This window comes from Stegostoma tigrinum, chromosome 4 (assembly GCF_030684315.1).
Source record: "Stegostoma tigrinum isolate sSteTig4 chromosome 4, sSteTig4.hap1, whole genome shotgun sequence".
In the NCBI taxonomy this organism is placed as follows: Eukaryota; Metazoa; Chordata; class Chondrichthyes; order Orectolobiformes; family Stegostomatidae; genus Stegostoma; species Stegostoma tigrinum.
This window is the reverse complement of record NC_081357.1, coordinates 51,742,974-51,755,181: the sequence shown is the minus strand read 5'-3', so window position 1 is coordinate 51,755,181 and position 12,208 is coordinate 51,742,974. Positions and strand designations below refer to the sequence as shown.

At 40.1% G+C, this 12,208-nt stretch overlaps 1 protein-coding gene across 2 annotated transcripts in view; it reads right to left on the bottom strand.

The window, feature by feature from the left end:
• mms22l (MMS22-like, DNA repair protein) overlaps positions 1 to 12,208 on the bottom strand; it is a 133,691-nt gene that overhangs the window by 97,395 nt on the left and 24,088 nt on the right. For both annotated transcript variants that reach the window (XM_048531220.2, XM_048531221.2), the window contains exons 7-10: positions 12,091 to 12,184; positions 8,021 to 8,151; positions 6,406 to 6,519; positions 3,941 to 4,120 (exon numbers count right to left, since the gene is read on the bottom strand). In XM_048531220.2, coding sequence (XP_048387177.2) covers positions 3,941 to 4,120; positions 6,406 to 6,519; positions 8,021 to 8,151; positions 12,091 to 12,184 — 519 coding nt within the window. The remainder of the gene's footprint in view (positions 1 to 3,940; positions 4,121 to 6,405; positions 6,520 to 8,020; positions 8,152 to 12,090; positions 12,185 to 12,208) is intronic.

The window sequence follows — 12,208 nt, the reverse complement described above, 5'->3', positions numbered from 1 at the left end:
ACAGCGTAGGTTCAGGAGGTTAATTCCCAGAATGGCGGGACTATCATTTGTTGAAAGATTGGAGCGATTGGGCTTGTATAGACTTGAGTTTAGAAGGATGAGAGGGGATCTGATTGAGACGTAAAAGATTATTAAGGGATTGGGCACTCTGGAGGCAGGAAGCATGTTTCCACTGATGGGTGAGCCCAGAACCAGAGGACACAGTTTAAAAATAAGGGGTAGGCCATTTAGAATAGAGTTGAGGAAAAACTTCTTCACCCAGAGAGTGGTGGATATATGGAATGCTCTGCCCCAGAAGGCAGTGGAGGCCAACTCTCTAGATACTTTCAAGAAAGAGATAGATAGAGCTCCTAAAGACAGTGGAATCAAGGGTTATGGGGATAAGACAGGAACAGGATACTGATTGTGGATGATCAGCCAGGATCATAATGAATGGTGGTGCTGGTTCAAAGGGCCGAATGGCCTACTCCTGCACCTATTGTCTATTGTCTATAATCAGGGAGGTGGTGAATTTAGTGAAAAGGCAAACAGAAAAAGATGTAACGTTTAGGAAGCTAAAATCAGGCAGGACATGTGAGGAATATGAAGACAGCAGGAAAGAACTCAAGCAAGGAATTAGAAAAGCATAAAGGGGGCATGAAATGACTTTGGCAAGTTAGGGTTAAAGAGAATTGCAAGGCATTCATTACATACATTAAAAACAAGAGGATAACTAGGGAGAAGGTAAGACCACTAAAGGAGGGAACTTGCTCTTAAGGGCAAAGGATGTGGGTGAAATTCTAAATTGGTACTTTGTGTCGGTATTCACCCAGAAGTATGTGGAGGATAGTGACATTGGTGTGGAGCGTACCAATATGCTACAGCATTTTGAGATCAAAAAAGAAGTGGTGTCGGGTTTCTTGAAGAGCATTAAGGTGGATAAGTCCCTTGAGCCAAACGGTATCCACCCCAGGTTATAGAGCTTCTACACACCAGGTTATTAAGCAACACAAGACAGGAAATTGTTGGGACCTTGACCAAGATCTTTGTATCCTTGCTAGCCACTGGGGAGGTCCCAGTGGATTAGCAAGTAGCTAATGCTGTTCCTGTTCAAGAAGGGAAATAGGGATAACCCTGGAAAGTATAGACCGGGAAGTCTCACAGCAGTGGTTGGGAAGCTACTGGAGAGAATTTTTTCGGATAGGAGTTACAGTCATTTGGAAAAACATGACCCAATTAGGGACAATCAGCATGGTTTTGTACAGGGCAGGTCATGTCTTACTAACTTGATTGAATTTTTCAACGTGGTAATGCAGGTGATTGATGAGAATAGTGCAGTGGATTTTGTTTACGTGGATTTTACTAAGGCTTTCAACAAGGTCCATCGTGGTAGGCTCAGCCAGAAGATTAAGATGCATGAGATCCATAGTGATTTGATGCTTGGATTCAGAATTCACTTGCCCATGAAAGACAGAGGGTAGTGGTGGAAGAGTGCTTTTCTGGCTGGAGGTCTCTGACTAATAGTGTTCCATAGGAATCCGTAATGGGATCTCTGCTACTTGTGATTAGATATAAGTGACCTGTATGAAAGTATAGGAGCAGAGAACTGCAGATCCTGGAATCTGTACTGAAAACAGCAAATGCGGGAGACCACATGTCACACAGCAGGCCAGGAGAGAAAGCAGGGTAACGTTTCAAGTCTAGATGACTCTTCATCAGATGTGAAATAATCAGAGCTCTGATGAAAGGTCATCTAGACTCAATGTTAGTCTGCTCTCTCTGCATAGATGCTGGATGAAAATGTCGGTGGGTGGCTTAGTAAGTTTGCAGACGACACAAAGAATGGTGGAGATGTGGATAATGTAGAAGGTTGTCAAAGGATAGAGAGGGACACAGATCAGTTGCAGATATGGGCAGACAAATGGCAGATAGAATTTAATCCAGGTAAGTGTGAGATCAAATGTAAAGGAAAAGTATACAGTTAATGCAGGACATTGAAAAGCATTCATGTACAGGGGGATCTTGGGGTTCAAGTCCATACTTCTATGAAAGTGGCCATGCAAGTAGAAAGGATGGTAAGGAAGGTGTTATAGCATGTTTGCCTTTATTGGTCAGGGAATTGAGTACAACAGTCAGCATGCCATGTTGCAGATTTATAAGACCTTGTTTAGGTCACACATCAGAGCATTAACCTCAATTCTGGTTGCCATATTACAGGAAGGACGTGGAGAGTTTGGAGAGGGTGCAGAACAGGTTTACCAGGATAGTCTACTCCAGCTCCTGTTTTTTGTGGTTTTTTTATAACAACAGCAGAAGCATTAGCTGTGCTAAAAAGAAAAGTGAGCAGTAGTTTTGGCACAAAATTCTTGAATGCAGTGCTGTCTGTGGAAGGCTATTAAGATCCTTAATCAAAAGATAAGATGCTGACCCTTCAGCTTCCGTTTAGCTTTATTAGAACAAGATAGGAGACCAAGGCCATCAAAGTCAGAGTGAGAAGGGGCCAGTAAATTATAATGGCCTGAAACACAGATTCTTGCTTACAACCTGAATGGAAATGTTCCACAAAACAAATACTATTTATCTCCCAAAACAGTGGATTACTGACATTGAACAATGAATGCATGATACTGTACTGATACTGTGCGCAAGTAATTTCTGCTTCACCTTGACTGAATATTTTGGACCCTAGAAACACGAAAGGAGGAGGCAGAAGGACGGGGGTTACAGCTCTGTGCTTGCATGGGAACTTGGTATGGGAGAGTGTGAGAGTAATGGACAGAGTGGTGTAGAGGAAATAATTTCCTTTGAATGATGAAAGGTGCGGGGAAATGATCCATGTTCATGGAGTAATTGGTGAAGGACGATCTGCTGAACGTGGAAGTTGCTGCGGGAGGGGGTAAGAATAAGGGAACTCTATCATAGCCTGGAAGGAGGGATAAGAGGTGAGTGGAAAAGTGTATGACATGGAATGGCCATTGGCTGCAGAGGGGAGTACCTACCTGAGCAAACATACACATCAAGAAGTGGATAAAAAGGTTGCATTGTCAGATCAGATGCGATGAAAACTGCGAGTTTGCAAAAATGTAATATAGTCCTTAAAGAAAACATGGTGGGATTAGGGAAGACTGTAGTCAAACTATCTGTGGGAGTCAGCAAATTTATGCTAAGTATTGAATATTATGGTAAATATATCTATGGACACAGTGGAGTTGAGGAAAGGAAATCTAGATTCAGAGTTAAGCTATAGAAGGTCAGCGAGGATTGGCAAGTGGTAGCAAAGTTGCTGAAGACAGGAGACTGGTTTGGATTAAAATAGCCAACAATACAAATAGCATATATAGCTGGGAAGCTAATCAGATGGGCAAAGAAGAAAATAGTCCAACCAGGAAAAAATAAATCCCATGTGGCAAGGATAGGCTGAAACAATGGGTACAACAGGACAGGTTCTGTTTGTTGATCTTGGAAAGGAAGCAGAAACAAGTCGTGTGATCAAAAAGTTGAAAGCCAAGGGAAATGGATCCCCAGAGATCACTGACAGTTTGGGAAATTCAGTGATGGGGTTGTGATTCAAGAAAAACAAGAGGAGATGTCAGATAATTGGTTCTTGAACACTGTTCTATTTCCAGTGTTTCTGCTTTCATACCTCCTCCTTTCCTTTCCTTCCCTACTGGACTAACAATGAGATTCCCCTTGTCAAAATTCCACTTGCACTGGTCAACTCTCTACAAGTTGTTGTTTGCAGCACCAAAGGATTTTCTTGCAGAATACCACTGGTCAGAACCATGGTAGCTCCTCTCCAACATAGACCAACAGTATACTGTGTCTGAAGCAGCCAGAATAAGGATACTCTGTGCCTTGTGCTAAATTTGCATCCTGGGAAGATTAGTTCAAGGGATAAGAATTATTTCAAATCTGAAGTCAAAAAGCAAGAACTCCCAAATTTGAAACCTTCAGGCTATACCTTTTCCTGTTGAGTTCCATTTCTATCGAACATGTGCAGCATTGTCAGGTGGGTAACCAGCCACCAACTGAAACCCTGAGGGTCCTTACAGTGAGTGGTGTCACAAAGGCGAGCTCCTTCCTCACCAGGAGCCAATCGGAGCAGCTTTCTGAGGTGATTGCTAAAGCAGCTCCAGAAATTCTGTAATAGCAAAGAGAAAGATACAATTTCTACAGACATCCAACACAATGGTTGCAGAAAGTAAAATGTGACAACACATTGACTGAACAAAAAAACGAAATTTGCTTCATTCCTTGGAAGGAACTTGAGTATTGCTGGAAAAGATGCACTGTGAAAGCTTACTACCTTGCTTTTATCAGGACAATTTACAACAAACGCCCAGGTACTGAACGCAAGGTTGTGCTAATATTCATTTCCAAACACTAATGATAATGCTAAACTGAAACAGTCCCATGAGTTATACAAGTGCTCATGTGAGTTGAGATTGAACAGATTGCAAGTAGGGTTTCAGCCAATTGCTGGTTCATTTGTCAGGACAATGTGTTGAACAATCAAACCAAACTGAGCAGATTAAACTTTAAACAAATCTTGGCAGTTAACTGTCCATCATCAATAACTGATGCATTATCTATGGCAACAGTTCTACCAGAGTCCACATGCCAAATGGTCAGCACTCTCCTTTTAAACACTATACATTTTGCTTTCCTGTTACTTTGGCATTTCTTTCCAATAACTGTTGTGTGCAAGACAAAAAGCTTTGACAAATTTGGGTTTTTTTTCTCTTCAGTACTACTCAAGCTGCGTACTACCAAATGACTGAGTAGGTTCCTGGATATGTGGGCTACAAGTACACAGGTCATGATGGACTTCATCCTAGGTTCTAAAGAAAAAAGGTGGTTTAGAAGCAGTTGGATTTAATTTTCAAAACTCCCTATATTGGCAGATGAACAGTGACGTAGATCAGCATAAAGAATTACACTAAGCAAAAAAAAAAGGTTTTCAGGAACTGTACTAAAATAATTAACAATGAAGTTGAGAGAGATCTTGGAGACCTGGTGGACACAATAATAGTTATGCTTGACCCATGCAAAGCAGAAATGAACATCACATCATCAACTACATAACTAGAATAGATGGTTGCTCTAGTCTGGCTGCACCTCAAACAGTTTCCAGGTTTGGTCGCTAAAAAATAATTTGTTGTTTAGACAGAGGGAAAAATCAGCAGGTGAAGAGGGGAGACATCTGAAATTTTCTGTTAGGATAAGGGGTATGTACCAAGAAAATCTTACATATATATAGAAGGTAGACAAAGCTAGTGAAAGGTTTCTTTACAATACTGTTTTACATTAGATTAGGAGGGAATGAAAAAGGGCACAAATTCAATGTAGTAAGGAAATAAATTTAAAACTGAAATCAAGAAGGTCTTATACATAACAGAGTGATCAACATATGGAATGGGCTTCAGATAAAGTAGTGGGGAAAAAAAACCACCAGGTAATAATTAAAGAAACTACTTGATACTGCACTGGGAATAGTAGGGTTTCTCAAGATGAATAAGCTCACAAATGCTGAATGACTGCCTCCTTGGTAATTACTTTGTGATGTCACATATAAGGGTTACATTCCTTATAGAGAATGGGATTAATCTGTCTAACATACTTGTATGTGTCTGTGGCAGGTTTCATGGTGTTCAGCAAAGCCATGTGTCAAACTATGATGTGAACCGCAATGATACCTCAACCTAATTTAAACTGAGGTGAATGGAATAGGTATCCCCAAGCAATTCTATGTTCAATACTTTGTTTCCTCATTAAGCCACTTGACTAAGCACTTTCAAAATGATCATTAAATGAAATTTTGCATTCAAAGTGCCAATATTATAATGTGCTTTACTCCTTATACTATCCGTTCATTCAAGGTCTGTGCATTTCTGTCTCTCTTTATGGCCATTCTAAACCACCTTTGCCAAAAGAAAAATTCAAGTTCATTCATGTGGCAATTAAGCTTTGCAATTATATTAGATTGGTCGTAGCACTGCTCACAGTGATTTGGACACCACACTGCTTTACAAAAAGAACAGCACCTTAATAAATGCAACGAGAAGACAGTGTTTGCTGTATACAGATATTAGTAGATGTGCCTATTTTAAAAATAGTGTTGTGTGCAGTTCCTGTCCAACATCCTATTTATTTCCACCCCATCAGACTTCAAATCCCCTTTGCAAATTTCTGCCATTTAAAAGAATCATTGCAAAATCAAGAAGAATTTCTCCAGCAAGAAATATACAGGAGTCAGAATAGTTTTTAAATTCCTAATTCGACCTTTATCCATTCTAAAAAGTAACAAAACAGAGCTAAAGTTCAGACCTGCAAAAAAAAACACAAAGGCATTCACACAAAATCCCACTCAACATCTATCTATACAGAAATCATTCTGTCTAAAAGAAAATTTCCAATGGACTTTACCTCAGTTTGCGAAACTTTGTTTCTGTGATCCAGCAGATGAATAACCAGTACCCACAGTTCTTTGATACAGCTGCATTGGTAATGCCACATAGTGAGTACTTCAGACGGTCTAACCTAAATGGTATGGCAGGAAGGAAAAGCTATTACTCTTCACACAACGAAGTACAACAAAACAGACAAAATTAATTGGAATATAAGATCATGCTGTAAATATAGTTCCGTTTTACTTATATTTAATGTGTATTTAATATTTAAAGCAGCAAAAGTTATGCATTCATTGCTATTCAAATTCACAGCTTTATTTTTCTCGCAGTATGACAAGTCCAAAAGTCATTAATTCACACTAAAATGAACACGTCAAATTTTTTTAAGAACCTTTCTCTGCTTAATTCACACAAGGTGAAATTATCTGTTATGCCAATGATGAATAATGATTTAGGCCTTCGTCAGAGACTCAAATTTTAACCTAGAAATTCTGTAGAGAATCACTTTGCTCAACTGTTTACTCAATCACTAACCTGGTGGCTTATTAAATATTTGTGGTGGGTATCAATTCATCTAGCGATACAATTGAGGCACTTAACTCCCTTTGAGCAGGCAGAACACTTTGCCACTCTAAGTACCTGAAGCCCAAATTCAAATAAAATCAAGTTGTATTAGGACCTAAAATGGGATCTGTGCCACTCTCGTCATTTGTGGGTCATGTGAAGCTAATCGGGACAAACTTGGCAGAATTTTGAGGCACCCTCAAGCTATGCTCCAAAAAACGTTCTGCAACTTAACAGTGGTAGCCTCAAAAAGAGGGAGAACACCAAGGGTGGAATTTTCCAGACAATGGTCAAACAGCATCTGTCCAACGGATTTGGGATCCGCCCAATGCTAATTTCCTGCCACTTCCAAACTCTAGATTTTCTGCCTATTTTTCCCAAGACAACCAATTCCCTCTCTGATATTTGATCCCTCAAAAGAGTTGTGGAAAACCGAGATCAACACTAGAGTTTCTATTTACCAGAACTCAGTCCTGACTAAAAATACACTTTTTGCTTACGCACAGAGGATGGGTGTCATTCAAACTGGCTTTTGTTGCGCCACTTGTGCAGATATGATGTTCAATGGGAATATTCTTTTTTGACTATCATAGATTCCACTGCAAATTTAAAGTCATCCCCTTGTATCAGCATGTTGCACTTCCATAAGTCATATGCTCTTGCCACAGAGCCACCTTACTAATACAGCACTCAAGCAGTAGAGTAGAGCAGAACATAGTCTTAGCTACTAGGAATACACAGCATAAACTAATACTGGGCCTAAGGCCAGTAGTATAATTATTTTATAACAAGATAAACCAATTATTTGGAAATTTGATTCAGGATATGTATGCAATCTCCACCACTTTACCTACAAGTAAAGGCATAAACTTTTAGTCTTTCAGCTGGGTTTAAACCAACATTACATTTGCTACACAAATTTTTCTATCAATATTGCAAGTCCAAAATTCATTAATCCATGCTATTTCAATTTCTACTTTGCTTACTGGTTGTTTAGTATTGATGTCACTGTATCTGACAATATATAATGTACTGGGAACATAAAGCTAAGAAAGTCCATTCTCTACCTTGGTATACTTGTTAACTGCTAAAACAATCAGATCACGTAGAAGGTTGTTACAATGGTCTTCAAATAGGCTAACATTTGTCAAGTTTTTTCCAGTCAAATTCATAAACTGATCGGCATAAATCACCTGACCTAAAAGAACAGAAGAGAAAAGGTTCAGCAGAACATTGCAGGCGGTAACAAAAACAGCAGGAAAGTTTGCCACTTGCCATATGCAAATAGCATGTACATTTATATAATTTTCACAGAGCCCCAAGGGAACATTGATTAAGTATGCACTGGGAAAAGTTGAAAGGCTGTAAAAATATGTCAAACAAAATTAATTTTACAACGACTCATTTAAAAAGGTGGCGAATGGCAGCATTATTTTCCATCCCTTGTTGCAGCTCCATGATCTAACTCTGAGCAACTAGGAACTGCTAACTGTAACAATTTAGCGAACAATAAAAAAATGTCCCTACACTCTATCAAGCTCGTCCCCATAATAAAAATCCCAAATCATCAATTCTCTTGAATATTTCTCCAAATCCTGCCTGATATTTTGAACATTATATGCCTTCCTTGGAAGTTTATTCCAGTTAATCGAGTTTGTTTTCTAAGCTCCAGTCCATGTCAGCTCACTATAGAATTTACAGTAATCAAGAGCACATTATTGGGGCTCCATTCATCTAATTACTTAAAACTCTTGAATGCTTCAGTAATATTTTTCCTTATCATTCAATTCTCCGAAGTAAGTAATCTCAAGGCTCTTCAACCTCTTCTTTTTGTTTCCTGTAAACATCAAATTTGTCATCTTTTTCCGCACTTCCTTCGTCAATATTACCAGATAAACATGGCATGTGCAGCTATTATATGGCTGAATTTTAATTACAAAGATCCACTGCCACACACGACTCATCCAAATAGTGCACCTATGGGATAACCTTATCTAACCTCATCTGATATATAACAACTCATTGAAGACTCGTAGGACACTTGTCAAATTCCATTTGAACAGTGAATTCAGAATTGACACAGCACAGAAGGGGCTCTTCTCTGTCCATTAAGGCTGCATCAGCTTTCCAACTAAGCATTTCACCTAGTGTTGTTCTCTTCATAACCTTATATATTGCTCACTTTCAATAAACAATCTCATTCCCTTTTCAATGCCCTCATTGAACCAACCTCTAGCTCACTATCAGACAGTACATTCTTCATGCCCATTTTGCTTCTTTGGTTGATTCCTTTAAATCTGTGCCCTCTTCATCTTCATCCTTTGAAGTGTGGCAACTGTTTATTCCTATTTAATCTGTCCAGAATACCTCTAATATCATCTCAGCCTTCTTTTCTCTAAGAAAAACACAGTCTGAACATCTCCAATCATTCTTCATAACTGAAGTTCCTCATTTCTGTAACCACTCTCGTGAATCTTCTCTACTCTGTCTGAAATGCCTTCACATCTTTTGAAGGTGCAGTGCCCAGAAATAGGTGCTGTAAAAGATAACCTTCTCGCTCTTGTACTCTGTGCTTGTATTAATCATCTTAGGCAGTCCTATGACAGCCTGTTGAAGATGCTTAAGGCCATCTGCAGATGTACCTTCCCCAGTTTGAGTAGTCTAAGACAAAAGATTCCCATGAAACGATGCAGATGTTGCAACTTTCAAGAAGGCTTTGAAAACTTCCTTAAAGTGTTTTCACTACCCTCTTGGTAACTGCTGAGCATGACGCAGTTTTGTGTCAGACATGCAGATGTTGTGGCCCACCCAACATAGCTGACTCTAACCAGTGCCTCAATGTTGGCCCGTAAAAAAGTCACTGATAATGAATTCTGCCTTCGGATTTCTGGGACTTTGCGGAGGCATCATTGGTAATATAGCTCTCGGGTTTTGACATGCTTGCAGAACATTGTCCATGTCTTTCATGCAGACAAAAAGCCTGCTAACACTGCTGGCCAGTAGACGCACGAGTTTAGTGCCAGGCTTGAAGTGTTTGGCATTCAAGCACACTGTTCCTCAGACAGCCAATGAATGTGCTGGCACACTAGGGGCAATGGCAAATTTCATCATTTCTGTATTCCCTTGCTGAAAGGAGGCTCCCAAGGTACAAAAATTTATCCAGTGGCTCACTGTGTATCTTATGTGTCAGGGACAGAGTGATACAGCAGCAGCAAGCTGATGCAGGACCTTCATATTGCAGATGTTTAAGCTAAGGCCAATTTTCTCAGATGCCTCTGCGATTGTCAATGATGTTTGGAGCTCTGGCTCCCAGTGTGCCTGAAAGCAACCATCACCTGTGCACAAAAACTCAATGGCACAGGTTGAGATGGCCTTGGTTAGAATGAGCACAGTTTGAACAGTTCCTCAGTCCTCCTGTACAGAAGCTCCAATTCCACAGGAAGCTTCATGGATATGAGGTGGAGTTTAATGGAGAGGAAGCTGGAGAAAAGCTTTGATGAAATAGCACTGCCTTTCTTGATCCTAGTTTGTAGACACCTTGGGTCTGTGTTGGAGCTGTTGCTGAGGATCCCAGCCTGCATCTTGCATATTGCAGGTACAGAATGGTTACAAATATTTGCCGATAGCCAAATTGGAGGAGTATGTTCCTTAATTTCTTCTGCTTGTCACAGATGTAAGTTTTCCTGAATTCAAAGAAGACGCAGTGACAAGAACTGCTACCTCACAGTGCCAAGGTCACAGGCTCGATTCCCACCATGGGTGCCCATCTGTTTGGAGTTTGCATGCTCTCACTGTGCCTGTGCTGGGTTCCACTTGGTGCTCCAGATTCCTCTCACAGTCCTAAGAAGTGCAGGCTAGGTGAACTGGCCATGTTAAATTGCCCTATAGTGTTCATGGATGTGCAGGCTAGGTGAATTAGTCATGGAAAATACAGGGTTACAGGGATAAGTTGCGAGTGTGGGTCTGGGTGGTGTGGGGCACTCTTTGGAGGGGCAGTGCAGACCCTATGGGCCAAATGGCTTCTTTTTTGCACTCTGGGGATCCTAAGATTATCAATAAAATGTTGCTAGTGCTCTCTACACTCTCCTTGGACTTATCTTGCTTTGATGGTCATGTCCATTGATGGATGATATCCATCTTGTGATCCTGGTTGGAACTCTTCAGCCACTGGGATGATTGTGACAGATATTTGCAATCACCTTCACTGTGGGCTTAGATGGAAGACTTCTCTGCAGTTACTGCAACAAGTCTTATCTGCTTTCTTGAATTTGGCCATAATTACACTGTCTTGGTGATCCCAAGGTATGTTCTTCTCATTCTACATTAAAAGATCTTTCCAAGCAGATTGAAAAACTCAATGAAACAGAGAAACAAGGTAGGCCATTCAGCCCATTGTTCCACATTCAATATTATTACAGCTAATCTCCATCTCATGCCATAGCTCCACACTAATCCCGTATCTCTTCATGCCTTTAGCGTCTAGAAATCTGCTTCTTCCTTACAAGTATTATGGGGCTTACCATAAAATTCTATTTCATAATTTTATTCTATTTGCTGAAGCACTTTGCAACATTTTACTAAATTAAAAGACACTAGAAGATACTTTTATTGCAGTTGTTAGAAATTTGGGTCCATTGAGATCGAGTTACTTTGTACTGCCCTGCTTCTCCTAGCATGGTCATTTAACACTGAAAAACCTTAGTACTCTGAATCAGATCTTCATATCTTGCGATCTTTGAATAACTACATGGATGCACCAACCTAACACTTGGTCAGCACAGGGGAGATTCTTACTTAAACAAAAAAATATATTCATGCTGTTATCTGCTCTGCAGGGACCAGGTTTCCCACAGATCAAAGAAGCTTGACAACAGGGTTAGGAACAGTTGTAGGTGTCTCCGGGCTCACTCGAATGCTGCAAATATATGGGTGATTGTTTGGATTGTAGTCAATTCCACGTACAAACTCTCTCTCAAGTAATATAACCCTGAAAACACAGTATGGGGCATCTGGAGCAGCTAACCAGCAAACGTCTGATCAAATTTATGACAACCCTCATTGTCTGAGTCTGATTTTTTTTAAACACAAAATGGGTTATGGAACCACAATTGCAATTTTTACAGGCTGTTATGCTTACCTAACATTTTCTCTCCAAGTATGTGCAGAATTTCTAGCACTGACCAGTGAATATCCAAATGCAAATGTAACAAATGCCAGGATGGTGGAAAAACCTAACAGAACAGACAAGCAGATCA